General features: G+C 36.2%; 1 protein-coding gene across 1 annotated transcript in view; it reads right to left on the bottom strand.

Moving 5' to 3' along the window:
- LOC120518447 (TOG array regulator of axonemal microtubules protein 1) overlaps positions 1 to 18,559 on the bottom strand; it is a 116,038-nt gene that overhangs the window by 33,659 nt on the left and 63,820 nt on the right. Inside the window, exons 4-9 of the mRNA XM_039741234.1 lie at positions 13,524 to 13,835; positions 9,818 to 10,107; positions 8,589 to 8,824; positions 4,927 to 5,027; positions 3,719 to 3,889; positions 827 to 925 (exon numbers count right to left, since the gene is read on the bottom strand). Of these exons, the coding sequence (XP_039597168.1) occupies positions 827 to 925; positions 3,719 to 3,889; positions 4,927 to 5,027; positions 8,589 to 8,824; positions 9,818 to 10,107; positions 13,524 to 13,835 (1,209 nt within the window). The remainder of the gene's footprint in view (positions 1 to 826; positions 926 to 3,718; positions 3,890 to 4,926; positions 5,028 to 8,588; positions 8,825 to 9,817; positions 10,108 to 13,523; positions 13,836 to 18,559) is intronic.

Raw genomic sequence — 18,559 nt, 5'->3', positions numbered from 1 at the left:
ATTGCCCCTTTCTGGTGGTCAAAGGACATTCTGCATCCTGGAATCTCATATAGAACCTAAAAGGTATGTTATAATAAACTCTCACTAGAGTCTTGGGGCAAGACAGACCCCTAGCAGATGCTGAAACATGTTACTGTCATATCAAGACCTCTGGTTAAAGTGTATAACTGAACTCTAATGGGCATTAGCGTCACCATGGATTCACCTAACCAAATATATACCATCTGATTCCTGAGTTTTCTGACTACTCTCCCTTTGTTTCCTACACTTTTCTCATAACCCCTACTTGCATAAATACTTACTAGTATTGTAAATAAAGTAAAACAATCTGTCTTTTAAAAAAAGGAGCAATACACAGAAAGAAACATTTATGAATACATAGAGAAAACCTACGCATAATGAAATTAAATGTTTGACAAAAATGGGTAGATTTTAAGACAAGGCTAAAGCAAATCAATAAGTCTCTTGAGTAGTCTTCCCCAAAACCCAATTCCTGTTAGCATAACTAACCTTAAGCATAAGAGACCATGTTTTACTATATAAAGCCATAGATAAGTAAGCATAAAGCATCCTAAAGAGCAAAAAATTTAAAAGGCTTTATCCTTATTTTATCTGTTTTCATAGTTATTAATCCCATGTCAAAACAATTCAAAATCAAGAAATTATTAAAAAATTATCTCATATTTAATTGTGATGAAACATGTAGTTTTACAAAATCTATTAACATTTAATAATTAAAGAGCATAGGACTGACAAACCTAAGTATAAAACATTAAATGTCTGTGAAAAGACAACAACATTTATATTGCCTGTTATGGAGACTGACCTTTGCCTACAATTACAACAGTGTCTTCTGACATTCCACTTCCTGAGATATTATCCTGATTGCCAATGTGCTGAGCACCACTTGCGGAGATGTATATTCCTGAAAAGATTAAAAGGATGGTCCAGCATAGTTATGTCTGCACAGGCAAACTTACTTTACTTGCTTTATATGGAATTCAACTATTTAAAATTATTTTTCATGATATAGATTATCAACATTTCAACATTGAGTTTAGTTGGCAAAAGACTATTATATGGAATTAGTGATTTCTTTTATGCCAAATATACAAAATGTTGTGTACTCCTATCTTGCTGACAAAAGAATACAATTTAAGTCAGTGTATTAGTTACAGTGGACACATTATGTAGTTGCAAATTACTTACACACAGCCTTCAGAAAGTTCAGATAAAGGCTTAGAATTACAAAATGCAACTTTCAACTACTTTGACTAAGGTTAAAGAAAATGGAAGAATGATAACATGAAAGAGGAAAACAAAACCATTAAAAAATAGCAATTGGTAATACTAAAATATCAATGCTCTCTAGCTGTTTCTGTGGCCACAACACTGAAACAACTAAAGATGTCAATTTAAAATTTTGTTATCATATTCTTTAAGACTGCTGGAAGTAATGTGTCAAGTACGAGAAAAATGGACACATCCAAAGATGTGTCAACATTAGAATATGAGTAAAGTTTTAGTAACACTTTTTTTTAAAATGGTTAGAATATTAGATGTTCAGACATATTGAAAGATATAAATTCACGTAATAAATACTACTTTAGCATTTTTCTTTAGTAGTATCAAGTATTTCCTCTAAAATTAACCACAAAAAATGAACAAATGCAGCTTTTTTTTGCTCAGCTTATTTTTTTCAGAAATCTTTTTAGGTTGGGGCTATCCAGACACCTTTCTTTTATTTTACTATTTCTTTCTGTCACTTACAGATGTGTTTGTGTGTGTGTTTTCCAGAGTTGGGCATATGTGGTAAAGGGTTCCTTTTTCAAGTATTATTGTTATGTGTTCCAAAAGATGTATTTGTTATGAAAATATATTAATGATAAGACAAATAACATATGAAACAAAATTATATTTTCATCTCAAATGGCTTTACTCTCAGAAAAAAATTCAACAATAACAAGCTAAATAGATTAGATTCCTGGATTTTGCAAAAGAATATAAACATGTTGATAATGGCAGTCGAACAATGAATTGAGCAGTTTTCTGTCTTAATTCATGATTTGTGGCAATTATCACCAGTTCCCATGTGAGGGAAGTGATGTACATAGTGCACTAATCCAAAACAGTTCATACTGTGCTCGGGAAGCCTATAGCACAAAACGGTAAGTGAAGATTACGGCATGTTGCATTTATTCAAATGGACAAATAAACTCGGGCAGCAAGGTGGCGCAGTGGTAGCGCTGCTGCCTCACAATAAGGAGATCTGGGTTTGCTTGTTCTCCCGGTGTCTGCATGGGTTTCCTCTGGGTGCTCCAGTTTCCTCCCACAGTCCAAAGACATGCAGTTTAGGTGCATTGGCGATCCTAAATTTTCCTTAGTGTGTGCTTGGTGTGTAGGTATGTGTATCTTGCGCTGGGCTGGCGCCCTGCCCGGGATTTGTTCCTGCCTTGTGCCCTGTGTTGGCTGGGATTGGCTCCAGCAGACCCCAATGACCCTGTGTTAGGATATAGCGGGTTGGATAATGACTGACGGACTGACAAATAAACTAAAACAGCTTGCAAGGATTGTGTACCTTATTTGGACTTCAAGTGAGTTTCATTTACTGGTAAGTATGTTTTTGTTATTGTTTGCTGAGGTACATTCATTGGATCACCAACAGAGCACTGTGTTTCAGAGACTTTTCCACGATGGCAAGATGACATATTTTTATATTAATGTAAAAACAATTTAAAAAAACTCCATTAAACACATAGATCTGTGATTCACCCTATAAACAACTTGCTGTATGAAAATAAAAAAGCTTTCCAGCCTTGGCTGGTGATGCATTCAAGAAACAGAACACACTAGTCTCATACTGGACATGCACAGGTTCTGAAAATACTAGATATATAAAATCATAATTATCGAACATGACGGAAAACAACAATGTAGTCCACAGCAATTTAATGTTTTGGGAAGCATGAAGTCAGCCATTTACAGTTGAAGTGTTAGTTAAGCTTTAAAAATAACAGGACCACTCGCAGTTTTACATATTTTTTTAATCCTTTTTGGAAATATCCTTAAGTTACTTCTGCAGTAGCTTTCATCATGCTAGTATAAAGGATGTGACCATTTTATTGCTAGTATAAAGAAGACATAAGTATCCTATAAATCAAACATATTACACTTATTTCAAATTAATTCCATGAGATAAGGTGTTATCAATAGATCATTGCCCGAGATGCTTGTCTGACACACAGCCAGTGTCTATCAACCTTCTTGAAGAGAGTATTTACTTTACTTTTACCATGTACAGTTTCACAATGACAATATGATTAGGAATATAGATAAAAATACCAAATGAGGGTTTTTTCATAGAACAGTGATTCGTTAAATTTAATAGCAAATCTCTTTATTTGTTGCTTTTCCTGTTATTTAATTACTAGTTTTAGGTTTACAGTTAGAATGCAACAACAGATTTAAAAAAATGCTTTTAAAGTGCACCATTCTATATATTTCAAAGCAACCTGTTACTTTGGTATTATGCCTCATTAGAAACGGCTAATACCATTCCTAATCAGAACTGATTAAAATTCCCAGTCATCAAATGATTTAACACATCATAATTTGGAGTGTGGAATAAAACAATCTGAAAGGCAAAAAAACTTCTGAGTGATGTATACAGCATTATAGTTAAGGAGAAACAAAGAAAGTGGTGTATGCTCACACTCACCCTTGGCTTGCTTTGCAGCTTTCTGCTGCTCTTTGGTGACATGCATTTTAGAAAAGGGAGGAGAGGAGTCCCTTTGTCTGCCATCTTCTTGCTCTACTAATCCATTGGCATAGCCCATTCTCTGCCCAATAATGCTAACGTCTGTAGTTGCTTTATCTCGGGAAATAACACCTGAAAATAAAATGCATTTAAATGTAAATGTTTTGCCCTATGAAATTTTATTACATATTTTGGAAATCGGTGACATTTTAAACAGTTAAAAATTTAAATAATTCATATTAACATTGTTTGATTTTCATTTATAAAATGGTATTCTCTGCTGCTGCTAATAGGTCTCTGAGTAGGCATCTCTAATTTGTTACATTTGCCTACGCGCCTTGCCCGGGGTATGTTTCCTGCCTTGCGCCCTGTGTTGGCTGGGATTGGCTCCAGCTGTGACCCTGTAGTTAGGATATAACAGGTTCGATAATGGATGGATGGATGGAAGTGCAATGAACAAGGAGTAGTCACAACTCTGGGGTCAAATTAACAGATAAGGGCACATAGAATACCAGTCACAGGGTTGTAAAAAGTAGAGTTTATTTACACTTTAAAACAGTAATGTGTTGCAACTGCTATGGAAATAAATTCTGTATGTTCCTCCAACGTTCCCATGCATTGTAATTGTTAATGTATAAAAGGAGAACTGCCAAGAACTATGACTATGACTGTCAAGTCAAAATTTTACTTTTCTTTCATTTTAAAATTTTCCTCCTCTTTAGTCATTTCTGCTGTGGTTTCAGACCATAGTGTGTGTGTATGTCTATCTATCTATCTATATAGTACATACCCAGGGAAAGAAACTCATTTATAAAACCTACTAATACAAATAACATTGCATAGGAAGTTCTGTAAGGAAAAAAAACAAAGGCCAAATGAACCAATGTTCCTATTCAGAAAGTCCAATACATCTGAATTACTAAAACTGCAAATAAAACAATTTTTCCACATATTTTGGCCTCAAGGAGAAAATGTTACATCTCGCACTGTAAACTGTATACAATAATGTATTTTTAAATTATTTGAAGACCTGGCTAAGTAAGATGGCATTCATATTTGATCCGTGTTACTATTTATACTTGTACTTAAAATGAAATTGACAAAATATACATTTCTTAATCTGATTTTTATTAAGTGGGCTTGCTGGAGAGAATTTTTACATGTGTTACCTTGGATTGGAGTGTAGTCCATGGCATGGGAAGATTTAGCTTGTCCAGAGGAAACTCTTGGTACATGCATTCTTGGAGTCAAAGGAGAATTGCGGCCAGACCTGAAAAAAGCATAACAAATACACCAAATTGAAAATAAAATTGAGAAGTTCTGCATCTTCAAAATTGATATGATATTACACACCTTGAATATGTATAACAAATCTTATAGCAGGGAGATTCACTGACATTTAATAATTCGAAAAATAACATTTTATATATCTATCTCTTTACTCAGTACACCTTAGACAATGAATAGTCTGAACTTATAGGGTTTATTGATAAGGGGGTGAGACAGAATACAGGAGTTAGGGGGAAAAAGACAGCAAAGGAGAAAATTAAAACAAATCCATACCATTATTTCCCCTAGAGGGCAGCCCTACTGGCATGCAGCAGTGCCACAGGTCTGGAGCATGAAAGTTCAACCCTGACGGGGCCCGTGACCACCACCAAGGGGCACCTAGAGAACTGCCGAGCCCTTGTTTGCAGCACTTCTGCCACACCCAGAAGTACTGCCAGAAGTAGGTCAAGAAGCACCTGGAGTACCTCCTGGTGCCTTATAAAAGGAGCTAGGGACCACTACTCAGACAGCCAGAGACTGGAGGAAGCGGATGAAGCTTGAGGGAGGAGTGGAGTTGAGAGAAAGAGAGAAAGAGACTGTGAACCATGCACTTTAGTGCGCTGTGCTGTGCTCTAGGGTGCGAAAAAAGCATCTCCACTCTGTAAATAAAGGTTTGTTGTGTGCTGCACTAGTGTCTGTGCCTGTCTGTGTCAGGTTATGGCAGCTATACACAACCCTGGTGGTCCACAGCAGTAAGGAATACATTATTACATTTTCATGCCAAAATGATTATAACATAACACTTAATCATGCATGATTTTGTCCAAGCCCCTGATTTAATGTGAGAAAAAAACAACAGCAGAATTCAAAACAATTTCTGCACCCAAAACTAACATTTCTACAGGTGCCAGTAAATGCCTTTTACCTAAATAATCTTCTGAAAGAAAAAAGAAAAATCACCAATTTGTCAACTGCAATGTATTATTTTGGAAACCTAGTCCACATACTTAAGGAGATGATTTTAGTAATTACCTATAATCAATTAATATTGAATTAAACACTGTGCTTCCTCTCCGGTTGGCCTGTACAAGAATAACAATAACTTTTTTTATATCAGTCCCTATTACTGAGCTGCTTGTGGGTGTTTATCATCTATGTACACAAGGACCGGTTTTATCTATTCTTAGTTCAACAGTTTATGAAAGTCTTTTTACTCTGCTATAAACAAGACTTCCAACATATTTCATATCTGCTCTCAACTGATTGCATATAAACCAGTCTAGAACATAAAAGCTAGTCACAAGGGATGTGCAAGGTAGAGGTTAATTACAATTAAAATGACAATGCGAGGCCACTGTAGCAACTGCTAAGAAAAGAAAATGTTTATGTTTCCCCAAAGTTATCTTCTCTGTAACTTTTGATATATGACAGGAGAAACCCAGAGCCCCAGGAAAACTAAGCCCATTTCCAAAATCTACAGTCATGTGAATTCAATATCTGATCTGAAATTATTATTTTTTTCTAGCATTTGCCTTTATTATGTACCTTTCTTATGTATAACATGGTCCAAGATCCTCATATTTAGGCTCAATCACTAAGCTGAGTACTGATGGAATTTGTTGCTGCATCACCTGTTTACATTTTTACGTAATCAAAAGCTTTTAACACATATTTTAACATTTCACTTGTCAATAATTAACACAGATTTACTGGCTACAAACATTGTGGAAATCATTCAGTATGAAGACCTCTCCAAACCCACCATTCAATGTGTGTTCCAAAGGAGAGATAGGAACTTTATGCACATGTTTTGGCATTGCCCACCAATGGTCTCCTTTTACAAAGATGTTTCCTTAGCCCTTGTTTAATACCAATAAATGCAATGCTTCCTGCTTCCATCTGATATTTATTTTATTGATTCCCTAATGCACTCATTCTTAATTTCTCCCAGAAACAATTATTATTGTTGGCCTATGTTGATGCAAGACCACTTTTAGCCTCTCACTGGAAGCCCCTTTAATGCTCAGGCACTGCCCTATTGGATTTTCCAATTTAGGTCACTTGGAGTTACTCAGCTAGGATTACTGATGTTCCTAATCAGATGTCAACTATCCAAAAAGATTTTAAAAGAGAAGCTAAAGAACATTCAAGTTTGTTTTTGTAACTTTACTGTATCTTTTGGTTATTAAAATATATTGGTAATCTGTAGGGGATTTATAGTCCTAAGTAATATGCTTTAAAAACTTGAAAATTACGCTTTGTTCAGCTCCATAAAAGTTGCTTTTGTAATTTTGTGTTGTTGCTTGGTATGAATAAAAAAAAAATTTGATCAATGCTGCCGTGGATACTGTATCCCATTAAACCAATGCTGTATTTCGTATGAAATTTCCATGCTTTCATGTCAGTAGAAAAAAATAAAATAATCAAATTTCATGAATCTTGAATAAATTAGCTGAAACAAACTCTTTCACTTGGGCGGCATGATGGCACAATGGTCAGCACTGCTGGTTAATGGATATAGCATGCTGGGTTTGAATCCTGTGACCAGCCATCGTCTGTGTGGAGTTTGAACATTCTCTTGCTGCCTGCATAGGTTTGTTTTCTAGATCCTGCTATTTTCCTTTAATATTCCCAAAGGAAAGTGTGTAAGGTGTTTTTGCAATTCTAAATTAGCCTGATGTGAGTGTGGATGCATGCATGAACTTGCCCTCCAATGAAGCAGCATCTTGTGCAGTACGTAAACTGTCCTCGATGCTGCCAGGAAAGGTTTTAGCCATGTGTGATCTTGAATTGGATTAAGCAGAGTTGTGAATGTTAATACTTCAATTTACTTTATTGTAATTATCAAATGCACCTTATATACAGGGAAAGAAACAAAGGATTGGTCATTAACAATAATACAAAAGCACTCATTTGCAAGTTTTCAGGTTCTTAGGATGTGCCTGTGGTAGCTTTATGATACCATGCAAAACTGAACAACTTTATGCATATCAAATATAATTAAAATGGGACATTTCAGTAATTTTTATACATAGTATATTTCATATATCACGAAACCTGATGGTTACTGACATGAATATGTAAAATGGAAACACAGTACTGGAACACACACTGAACAAAACTCACTTGCTCACTTAATCACTTTAACCATAAGATCAACATAATTAAGTCAATTATACAGAGAGAGAGAAGTAATTTACAAAGTACGGTATATGAAATCTAGATACCTTTGGGAAAGTACCCTTTCAAGCTATAAGCACGCTAGGATTACTCATGTCAATATAGTCATTGTAACTTCATTACTATCACCAAAATTCCAATAATAAAACATTGGGTCCATGGAAACAAGATTTTAACATTTAACCCTCTTCCATCTGTCCAACTTTCCATCTGCTTTTCAAGTTGTGGGTTACGGGGTGTCAAACACTTAATAGGCAAAATATTTATTAAATAAATACGCATATTACCTTCCCAATCTCAACAGTTTTACTTGCTTAATTTGAAGAAGACTTAAAAAGACTTTCATTAGTATCCTATAGTTAGGCCTAAAGAATATACCCACCCAGTCCTTCTACTGCGTGGAGTAGTTGCTGATGGAGAGATGAGAGAGTCCTGCAGGCTGTAAACACCACTTTCGCTGACAGGGCTGGTGAAAGGTGATGAAGTACGACAAGGAGAGTCCAAAGTCAGCTCTGACTTAAATGCTGAATCTGGGCTGTCAGGGTCTGAAACACTTCCACTCATTTTTGCCCTTTTCTTGGCTGCACTATTGCGAACAGACCGGAGGGAACTAATCATCTAAAAGAAACAGATGTTTTATTTCAGAACAAGTCATTGCTTCAGTTATGATATTGTATTCATTTTTGAAACTACAAGACAAGAATGACCCAAACTGTTTTATCTGAGCTGCCACTTTAAGAATGTATTAATAATTAAATCCACAACATTTTTCATGTCATGTTTGTTTTTGCAGAAGATTTAAGATTATGCAATTAACTGTATAATTACAGAGTACCTAGGTGTTATCACCTTGTACTTAACTATGTAATACAATATAACGGTATAATTAGGTACTCAGTTGTAATTGTTATTCCACAGTTTTTACAAGTATGTATATATATAAATTGTGGAATAATAATTATAATTGAGTGCTTAACCACAGCAATACATTGTGTTACACAGTAAATACAAGGTACTGTAATAACATCTACTTACATTGTAATTATACAGGTAATTACATGGTAAGTACAGCATAATTAGGAACACCTAATCTAAAGTGATACCGATTTAAGGCTTTCCTTTTAGTCACTAGTTATCATTGTTGAGTAAAAGGACAGGTTTACATCAAAGGCTCTCAACATGAGTCTTGTAGGGCCACAACTTTTCTATAGTGACCACTGATTTTCATCCCAGGCATTTTCCTTTAAGAGAAAAAGACAATTATTGATGTAAATCAATTTATGCCTTCTTTGGAAGTGTGAAACTGTGCTAGAAAGTCATCATGGTCAAGCGATTTAACATCACCACCAGAGATTTCTATTTGTAACATACTCAGGCAATGAGATCAGTAACTTTGGTCACCAGGTTTGACATACCCTCTGTCTAGTAGTCATCTTAGACCTCATGCCACAATTGCTACCCAAGATGATATAAAACAACTCTCTGGCATTAAGAATTGACAGCACAAGGTCTGCAATATACCCATTTGGCAAACTGAAACTGAAAGAATTTTTATCAAAGAAACTTGTATATAGAGACATAAGCTGATGCGATGCACTGCAGTGAACTGACCTCCTCGTGGTCAAGATCCTCGTCTTTCAGGTGAAGTTCAGACAGGTTTAGTTCAAATGTTTTGCTGCTTGGTTTGTCTGAACTACTCTCCCACACACCCCCAATGTCTTGATTCAAAACCATCTTCCTAGAGTCTCCACCAATTGCTCCTTCTGTCCAGTCTTGGAAGGGACTTGATTTTCGAGGTATGGGAGGAACTGGCTTGGTGACTCCAAGACCACGATGTGAAGGTGATCTGACTAGTGCAGGCATTAAAGGTACTGGGGAGTGTTTATCTTGTATACCTTCAGCTGGAAAATACAAAAATAAATTATTTAAAAAATAATGAATAGTCAAAGTGAATGTAAAAGCAATTAGAAAATACCTGTACATCCATTATCATTCAGAGTTATAGCGTTTTTTAGTGGTTTTTAACAAATTTTATGCATTTATAAAATAAGTTAGCACCAAAAAATTAAGTGCCATATCCACTTACTCTAGTCTCAGTGACAGGAAGTCATTTAATATCAGCAGTGTGACTGAATGATTTGTTCTGGAGACATGATCTTACCCTCTCTAAACATCTTTGGTTGGACATATGACAGTGCATGAGTACTAAGAAGAAAATGTACATACACACACACAACTACAAAGTAGCAGGATGGGATGCAGCATTTTTGTAAAACCAGACATTTCCTAACAAAACATAGTCAGTATATAAAAAAGTCAGGAACCAACTTTCTCTAATGGCAAATCATTGTCAACAAGCATATTGTATAAATAAAAGTGTTTCAATATTATTTTATTTTCCAATGTTATTTCACTATCAGGATAATCTCTCCATGTGCAAATAGGTTTAGAAGCAGTAGTTGTGCTATTTCATATTGCATCATTCACATAGCAAAGAATCATGACAAATGAAGGAATTACAGAAAATGTATACTGTATATTCTCATTTCCTGCAGGATTTTTAAATTATCTACCCTGTCACTCTGCCAGCAAAGCTGCATTTTCCACCTTTCTTTAAAAATAAAAATAATCACATGCACATTGTGATATTTTTTTGCAATTAAAATTCTTTGTGACAGAAGGTCCAGTGGAGATAGCAGCTTCAGTTAAAAACTGTAAAGGACAAGAGTTGGGCCATACATAATGTATTCATATGACGCTATTGGCAGTGTCACTAGACCACCACTAGAGGGAATGTTCAGTGCCCCTATTGAACAGATGGAGCTACGGTGTTACATTTCTGCAATGTAACGGCAGTGGATAAAACCTGAAAAGAGAATTAAAAAGTCCCAGCAGCTGATTGGTGACAGCAGGGAGATGCATTAACCAATACACGATTCCCCACTGCACTTTATAATGGAAAGATAAGATGGCCTTGGTCAGGCAATTTAAGAGCAATGCAACACAAAATTGTAGGTGTAGTTACAGAACAGTAATGGGATAGAAATTAATTTTTACTATAATCAGTTGGCATGTCAGACTCTCATAACATTGTCTAAATAGATTTCTAAATAAATGAAACAATCTTGTAAACACTTTGCCTTTAGTGATTGTAATTCCTTTAGCAATCCCCTTCTTCTCACAGGCTTCTCTGATTTCAGTTTGTGGCTCCTCTGGTGGCAGACATTTGCAAACACCATGCAGGTTAAGATTATGTGAAGCATTATTTTAAAAATGCAAGAAATCCATTTCTTATTACATTAAGTTAAAGAGAACCATAACAGTACTGTTTAAGGTAACTGAATGAAAAAGGGAAAAAAATAAAATATGGTAGAGTGTTTGGTTATCATACAGTATATGCCATCTGATGAACAGGTATGTAAATAAAGAATTTTGTTTAATAAATTCACAGCCTCCTGCAGTCAAGTATAGTCACAAGTGAATTGTTTGCACAGTGCAAAGGTATGGGGTCTGTCTGATCTGAAGCCCCTGACAAAAAAAGCTAAATGTATCTAAAACTCTATGTAAAAAACTGTTTCAATGTTATTTCTCTTTAAAAGTAGTAGTTCCCAGTTTTTTTTCCAGTGAAACAGTATACAAGCAGCTGTTTTTTTTATTAAATACACCTGTTCTAGTCTGTAAGATTTGTGACAGCAGCGGGCTGCATTAACCTATGTTTTGTTATCAAAATTCTTTATTAAAACAACCATTCATCAGAGGGCAGATAGGTAGCCAGGTGTGCCAACACGCTATTTCCTTTTTTTTTTACTTTTACCCTAAACAGTAACATTAATATGTTCTTTGATATTTTGTGTACTGGTAAATAGATTTCTGGAATGTATTAAATAATTTAATTGGGCATATAATCCTAATCTACATGATGCTTACAAACTTTATTAAAGTGTCAAATGATTAGAATATTTTTCTAACAAACTATGCAAACCTATAAATACTTGGGAGTGCAGCTGGATGATAAATTGGACCGGACTGCCAATACTGATGCACTGTGTAAGAAAGGTCAGAGCCGACTATACTTCCTTAGAAGGTTGGCGTCCTTCAACATCTGCAATAAGATGCTGCAGATGTTCTATCAGACTATTGTGGCGAGCACCCTCTTCTACGCGGTGGTGTGCTGGAGAGGCAGCATAAAGATGAAGGACACCTCACACTACCCCTACTCTCTTTTCTGTTTCTTTTTCTGGTTTCTTTGTGGTGGTGGCCTGCGCCACCACCACCTACTCAAAGCTTCATGATGCTCTAACAATGATGGACGGATTAAAAGGCAGAAGTCTACGTGACCATCATCATCATCATCATCAAGCCCTTCCGTGAGAACCCTAAATCCAAAGAGGACTGTTTCATTTATGTTAGGTAGAATGTCCAGAGGGGACTGGGCGGTCTCATGGTCTGGAATCCCTACAGATTTTATTTTTCTCCAGCCGTCTGGAGTTTTTTTGTTTTTTCTGTCCCCCCTGGCCATTGAACCTTACTCTTATTCGATGTTAATTAATGTTGATTTATTTTGTTTTATAATTGTCTTTCATTTTTCTATTCTTTAATATGTAAAGCACTTTGAGCTACTGTTTGTATGAAAATGTGCTATATAAATAAATGTTGTTGTTGTTGTTGTTGTTCTCACACCTGGACAAACTTGTTAGGAAGGCAGGCTCTATTGTAGGCATGAAGCTGGACAGTTTGACATCTGTGGCAGAGCGACGGGCGCTGAGCAGGCTCCTGTTAATCATGGAGAATCCACTGCATCCACTGAACAGTGTCATCTCCAGACAGAGGAGCAGCTTCAGAGACAGACTGCTGTCACCATCCTGCTCCACTGATAGACTGAGGAGATCGTTCCTCCCCCACACTATGTGACTCTTCAATTCCACCCAGGGGGGTAAATGTTAATATTATTCAAAGTTATTGTCCGTTTTACATGCATTTTTATTACTCTTTAATTTAATATTGTTTTTTTTGTATCAGTATACTGCTGCTCGATTATGTGAATTTCCCCTTGGGATTAATAAAGTATCTATCTATCTATGTGTTATCACAGATACATTTCTTGAGTTTTAAACAATTAAACAATGTTTGCCAGCTTGATGGCTTTAAGAAGCTAAACATTCTGTCTGACAAAGTAAAACAAACATGAAAATATATGACTCATTACAGTTGAAAATTAAAACAAACAAATATAGTCACTGATAACAGTTTTTATCATAGTATGGGTAGGATATAAAAAATTAAATACCCTTGCTTAATAAACGGCAATCATTCTTACCAGATGGGCCTTCTGCCTTGCAATTTGGCAGTCTTCGTGGTGTGCCAGATTTTGCAATGTTCTCTTGCTTGCCGGGGGAGGTGCTGGGTAGACTGACACACTGTTCTGCAACCTTTGCGACAGGGCGGCCAACAGCTGGTGATGCTGAATTCAAAGATCCACCTCCTGCTGAGGAGAGAGGATAGGACGGCAGAAGAGCAACACCATAGCCGCTGCCAGACGTAGGAAAGGAAAATGTTCGTTCCACATTTGCATGATTGTAGAAGGTCCGTGGTTGCTTAGTCACAAAGTTCAGACTACCATGTAGGGAAGCTGGTTTGCAAAAAGGAAAAAAAAAACTTGTTGAATTATTTGCAAGCAAAATCAACTGCTTTAAATGCATACATATTAAAATCCAAGGAGCTAATAATATTTCACAAGTCAGTCAAAATAATTCTCTGCTTTACTCACTAGCTTTAAACTTCCCAGAGTCTTCATCATTTTTTTTTTTAAATGAAGAGGGCGCCATTATGAAGTCAATACTAAAAAAAGAAGTTGGAAATGCAACATTTTGGCATTTGGCATCTATTATGTTCCACAGAAGTAAAAAAGGAGGACAATATGAAAAAATAAAGATTAAAAGTTTAATCATTACATGTTGAAGGAATGCACTGGGAATGCATATTGGTCTACTTGGAAGGTAACTGTGCATATTCTATAACATAGTTGTAGTGTGTAGTTTAAAAGAAGTGATCTACAACAAGCAGTCTGAGATGCAGATGCAGTTACTAGGTCAGTGGCCAACCAAATACAGCCACCATAATCTTCATAATCTAAATAAACTCCTAGCTTGGTTTTCTACAGAGATATGCATACAGTAACTGGCCAGGCAATATGTATCAAGGCAGACAAATGGTAAAATAGTGTAACAATAAACTATTGAATTACAACTATAAAACAGTGTTGGGCAATACTTCTTCAAATTTCATGTAATGCTGACATGTTGCTCTCAAGAAACGATTGCATTTTTTAATATAATCTTGCTTCCGATGTTTGTGCAGTAAATTACCATGGTTCGTGCATATGATACCAAACTGTTTTGCACACCGGAACAAGTATTTAGGGTTCAGCATTTAGCGTGTTAAAACTGGAGCTGTTGTGTTCAATCATCACTACCAGCATGACTCAATGAAGATCAACTTGATAATGAGAACTAGGAAATGGCAACAAAGGGGTGTTATCCAGGTCAGGACATAATAATGTAAGTAATCATCTTCATCTGCCCTGTTATTTTGTTTCAGTATTCAGTCACTGTATAACAAACTAGTTGACATCAAAAGAAGACAATCTTCAAGAAAAGATGTCAGAAACATTTTTCGCAGAAGCACAGCTAACCATCAATACTGCTAGATGTTTTTTGTCTCAAGTATATAAATTAGATTGAATCATCAGGTAAAAGCAGAGGTGGTTTTGTTTTTTCTATGGTAATCGATATGTGGTGCATGGATGTTACATTTGTCTCAAAAACTGTTCTATAGATCAGGAGCATTTAATGATTATGTGTAGTCTGTTTTATCACATGAGAAAGTTCTCCAGTGTTTTTTCTGATTGCGGTCTACATCCCTTGGCAAGCAAACCACAGGAATACACTACATGATCTATATATCATTATGAAATATAAACACCTGCACTCTGTTGATTTCTTATTTTTGATGGTGACTTTGAACAAATCAAATTTAAGGATATACCCTCAAAATCCTCAGCATTTCACCTGCGTTACTGGGGCTGCTATTATTCTAAGCCAATGTTACATTACAACAAAAGACACACTTGCCAGTTACCCTTCATTAAACTCTGACAATCAGACCACCTCTCAGTAATCCTGCTTCCAGCTTACAAGCAGAGAATATAGCATAAGGAACCAGGAACATTGTTTAGTCCTGAAGGTGTATGCAAAGGTTGTAACGAGTTTCACCAAGGAAAACTAAAATAATAAATATCTTTTTTATGATTATGCATTGAGACTGGGAGAAGAAATGCTTTATTAACTGGCAAGAACAAATTATGGAGAGATCAAAGTAAAAGAGCTCCAAAACCTTATTTAAAATTTCTGATGATACAACCATTATAGACCTGAACATCAATGATAATATGATGTCTTACAGGTAAGACAGCTCCATTCTGACAGAAGTATTAGGACAACAATCTCTGTCTTTCATATTAGGACAATAATTCACTTATTGTCATGAAAACAAATGAGCTGGTCATAGAATTCAAGAAGCAAGGGGTCAGTACTTTTATCAGCATCAGAAGGGATGCAGCTGACAGAATCACTAGCTTTAAACTTCCCAGAGTCTTAATCACTACATGTCTGAAGTAGACTTCAGCCATGAAGGCACAACTATGCCTTTATCTCTTTAGATGTCTGGAAAAAGCCCAGATGTCTCTATCCGCACTTGCCAACATCTACAGGTACAAAATGGAGTCACTGGCTGCATGACAACTTGGTGAAGCACCTGCTTAGCTCATGACTAGAAAGCACTGCAGAGTGTGGTAAAAACAGCAAGAAAAACAAGATGGCATTAGGAAAAGACACTATTTATAACTTAACTTTCTATCTTAAAATAGAAACCTAGTATAAATGTAAACCAAAAATATTCTAAACTGTCACAAAAAGAGTTCAGGAAAACATGCAAAAAAGTAACAATAAAAACAGATCACAACACCCCACTCTGACAAATGATATAGGCCCATTGGCACTTGCGTCAGTTATTTCAAGAATATTTTTTATCTACAGGTTATAAGGTTTCTAAATAACTATTCATACTGAACACTGCAAAATTTTCTTGTACTAGGGGCTCTGATCCCTGCTCGCTTTGCTCGCCCACCCCGGGTTTGGTTTACTGGATATACAATTTTAAGAGATTGTTATTTTCATGGGAATTGTTACATATGTATTATTTTCACTTTTACTTTAAAACTTATGTAAAAACAATACTGTACTTGTCCTTTATTTTCGGTCCTGGGCGTGGTTAAATCTCTTTCTCACAGGACATATAACACTGCTCGCATTGTGATGGGGAGGGGTGGGGGGTTGAACGCATGCTAATGAGAAGCGGTTGGATCATCTGCTGGCTTGATGCTGCTGCTGGTGAGCTGCGTATTCTGCTTGTCACATTGTGTGTTGATCATTTAAAAGCCTGTACAGCACCTGTCCTTTTTGCCACTTTGCGTCTCTACCACTCACGTTGTTAATGGGGGGTGGGGAGATTGGCTGAAAACATGCTAAGGAGTAGCAGTCAGATCATCAGCTGGCTTGCTGCTGCTGGCCAGCTGCGTGTTCTGCTTGTCGCTTGTAGTTGTTTTAAGAGCTGGGAGCCCATGATGTCTGTCTGCCAAAAGCATTCCAACAACTGCTAGGTTAGATGTTCGTGAACTTGTTTTAAATGTTGCCTCACTGCCTTGTCTCGCAGGACGTTAAAGTGTCTCTCGCGGGATGTCAAATTATCTTCCGAAAAGATCACGTCTCATCTCCCTAGTCTCCCTTACAAGATTTTTTTTATAATAGAGAGATATATGGTTCTAGTCAAAAGTTTTGATTCACATGGCTGAATATATGGTTTTTATAATTTTAAAGATGTGTTCATCTAAAAGCTTATATGCAAATACCTGAAAACTGTTTCTGACACAAATAAAGTTATTACCTAATTATGGATTTCTTTCCAAAATCTAATTTTTAAATACAAAAAAAATTTGAAATGTTTTCATTTAGAAATTTACTAAAAGAGGTGTGAAATTCTTAAACCACAATCATTATGTCATCCTAATTGACATGTAATGTATGCCGCTTTAGAAATTCATTTCTAGAATTTTTGTTAAGGAGTGCAAGCCAATTAATTGTGGTTTGACAAGGCAGCATGGGTATAATAAAAATGCACCTACTGTATTTGGTAGGAGCCCATTTTATTTGGTTGTAGTACTCCAAATACATTAATGAGAACATTTAAACTTGGCAAAAAGTAAGGACGGCCCATAATTATTTTTAAGAAACATTGACTACTCATTCTGGAAATTTTTATAACTTAGAAAGGTTCTTCTCGTGCAGTTTTTAAAAACTATTACGTGCCAAGACTAAACTGGCTCTCAAGAGGACAACAACAGGAAAGGCAGATCAAGAGTTATCTCTGCTACAAAGAACAAGCTAATCAGAATCACCAGCCTGCGGAATCACAAAATAACTGTAGGTCAGAATATAGCCTAATGCAGCAGTCCCATCTTAACTGCTTTAACAGCGCAAAACAGACTACATAAAACAGGCCTTCATGATACTTGATGCAGAGAAACCACTATTGAAGGAAACTTGATTGGACTAAGAAATGTGGACAGTAGACATCAGACTATTTGACATCTGTCCTTTGGTCTGATGAGTCCAAATTTGGGATTTTTTGTTCCAGTTGCTGTACCTTTGTGGGACAGAACAAAAGTGAATACAGTAAGATGATGTCTGCATGTATGCATCCCACTGTGAAGCTTGGGACAGGAGGTGTAATGATGTATGGGGCACTTTGCTGGTGACACTGTCTGACTTATTCAGAACTGACTACAGATACAGTGCATCCGGAAAGTATTCACAGGGCATCACTTTGTCTACATTTTGTTATGTTACAGCCTTATTCCAAAATGGATTAAATTAATTTTTTTCCTCAGAATTCTACACACAACACCCCATAATGACAACATGAAAAAATTTTACTTGAGATTTTTGCAAATTTATTAAAAATAAAAAAATTGAGACAGCACATGTGCATAAGTATTCACAGCCTTTGCCATGAAGTTCACAATTAAGCTCAGGTGCATCCTTTTTCCCCTGATTATCCTTGAGACGTTTCTGCAGCTTAATTGGAGTCCACCTGTGGTAAATTCAGTTGATTGGACATGATTTGGAAAGGCACACACCTGTCTATATAAGGTCCCACTGTTGACAGTTCATGTCAGAGCACAAACCAAGCATGAAGTTAAAGGAATTGTCTGTAGACCTCCAAGACAGGATTGTCTCG

Source organism: Polypterus senegalus, chromosome 18 (assembly GCF_016835505.1).
Source record: "Polypterus senegalus isolate Bchr_013 chromosome 18, ASM1683550v1, whole genome shotgun sequence".
NCBI lineage: Eukaryota > Metazoa > Chordata > Cladistia > Polypteriformes > Polypteridae > Polypterus > Polypterus senegalus.
Note: the sequence above shows the minus strand (reverse complement) of the source record. Positions and strands in the feature narration are given on the sequence as shown.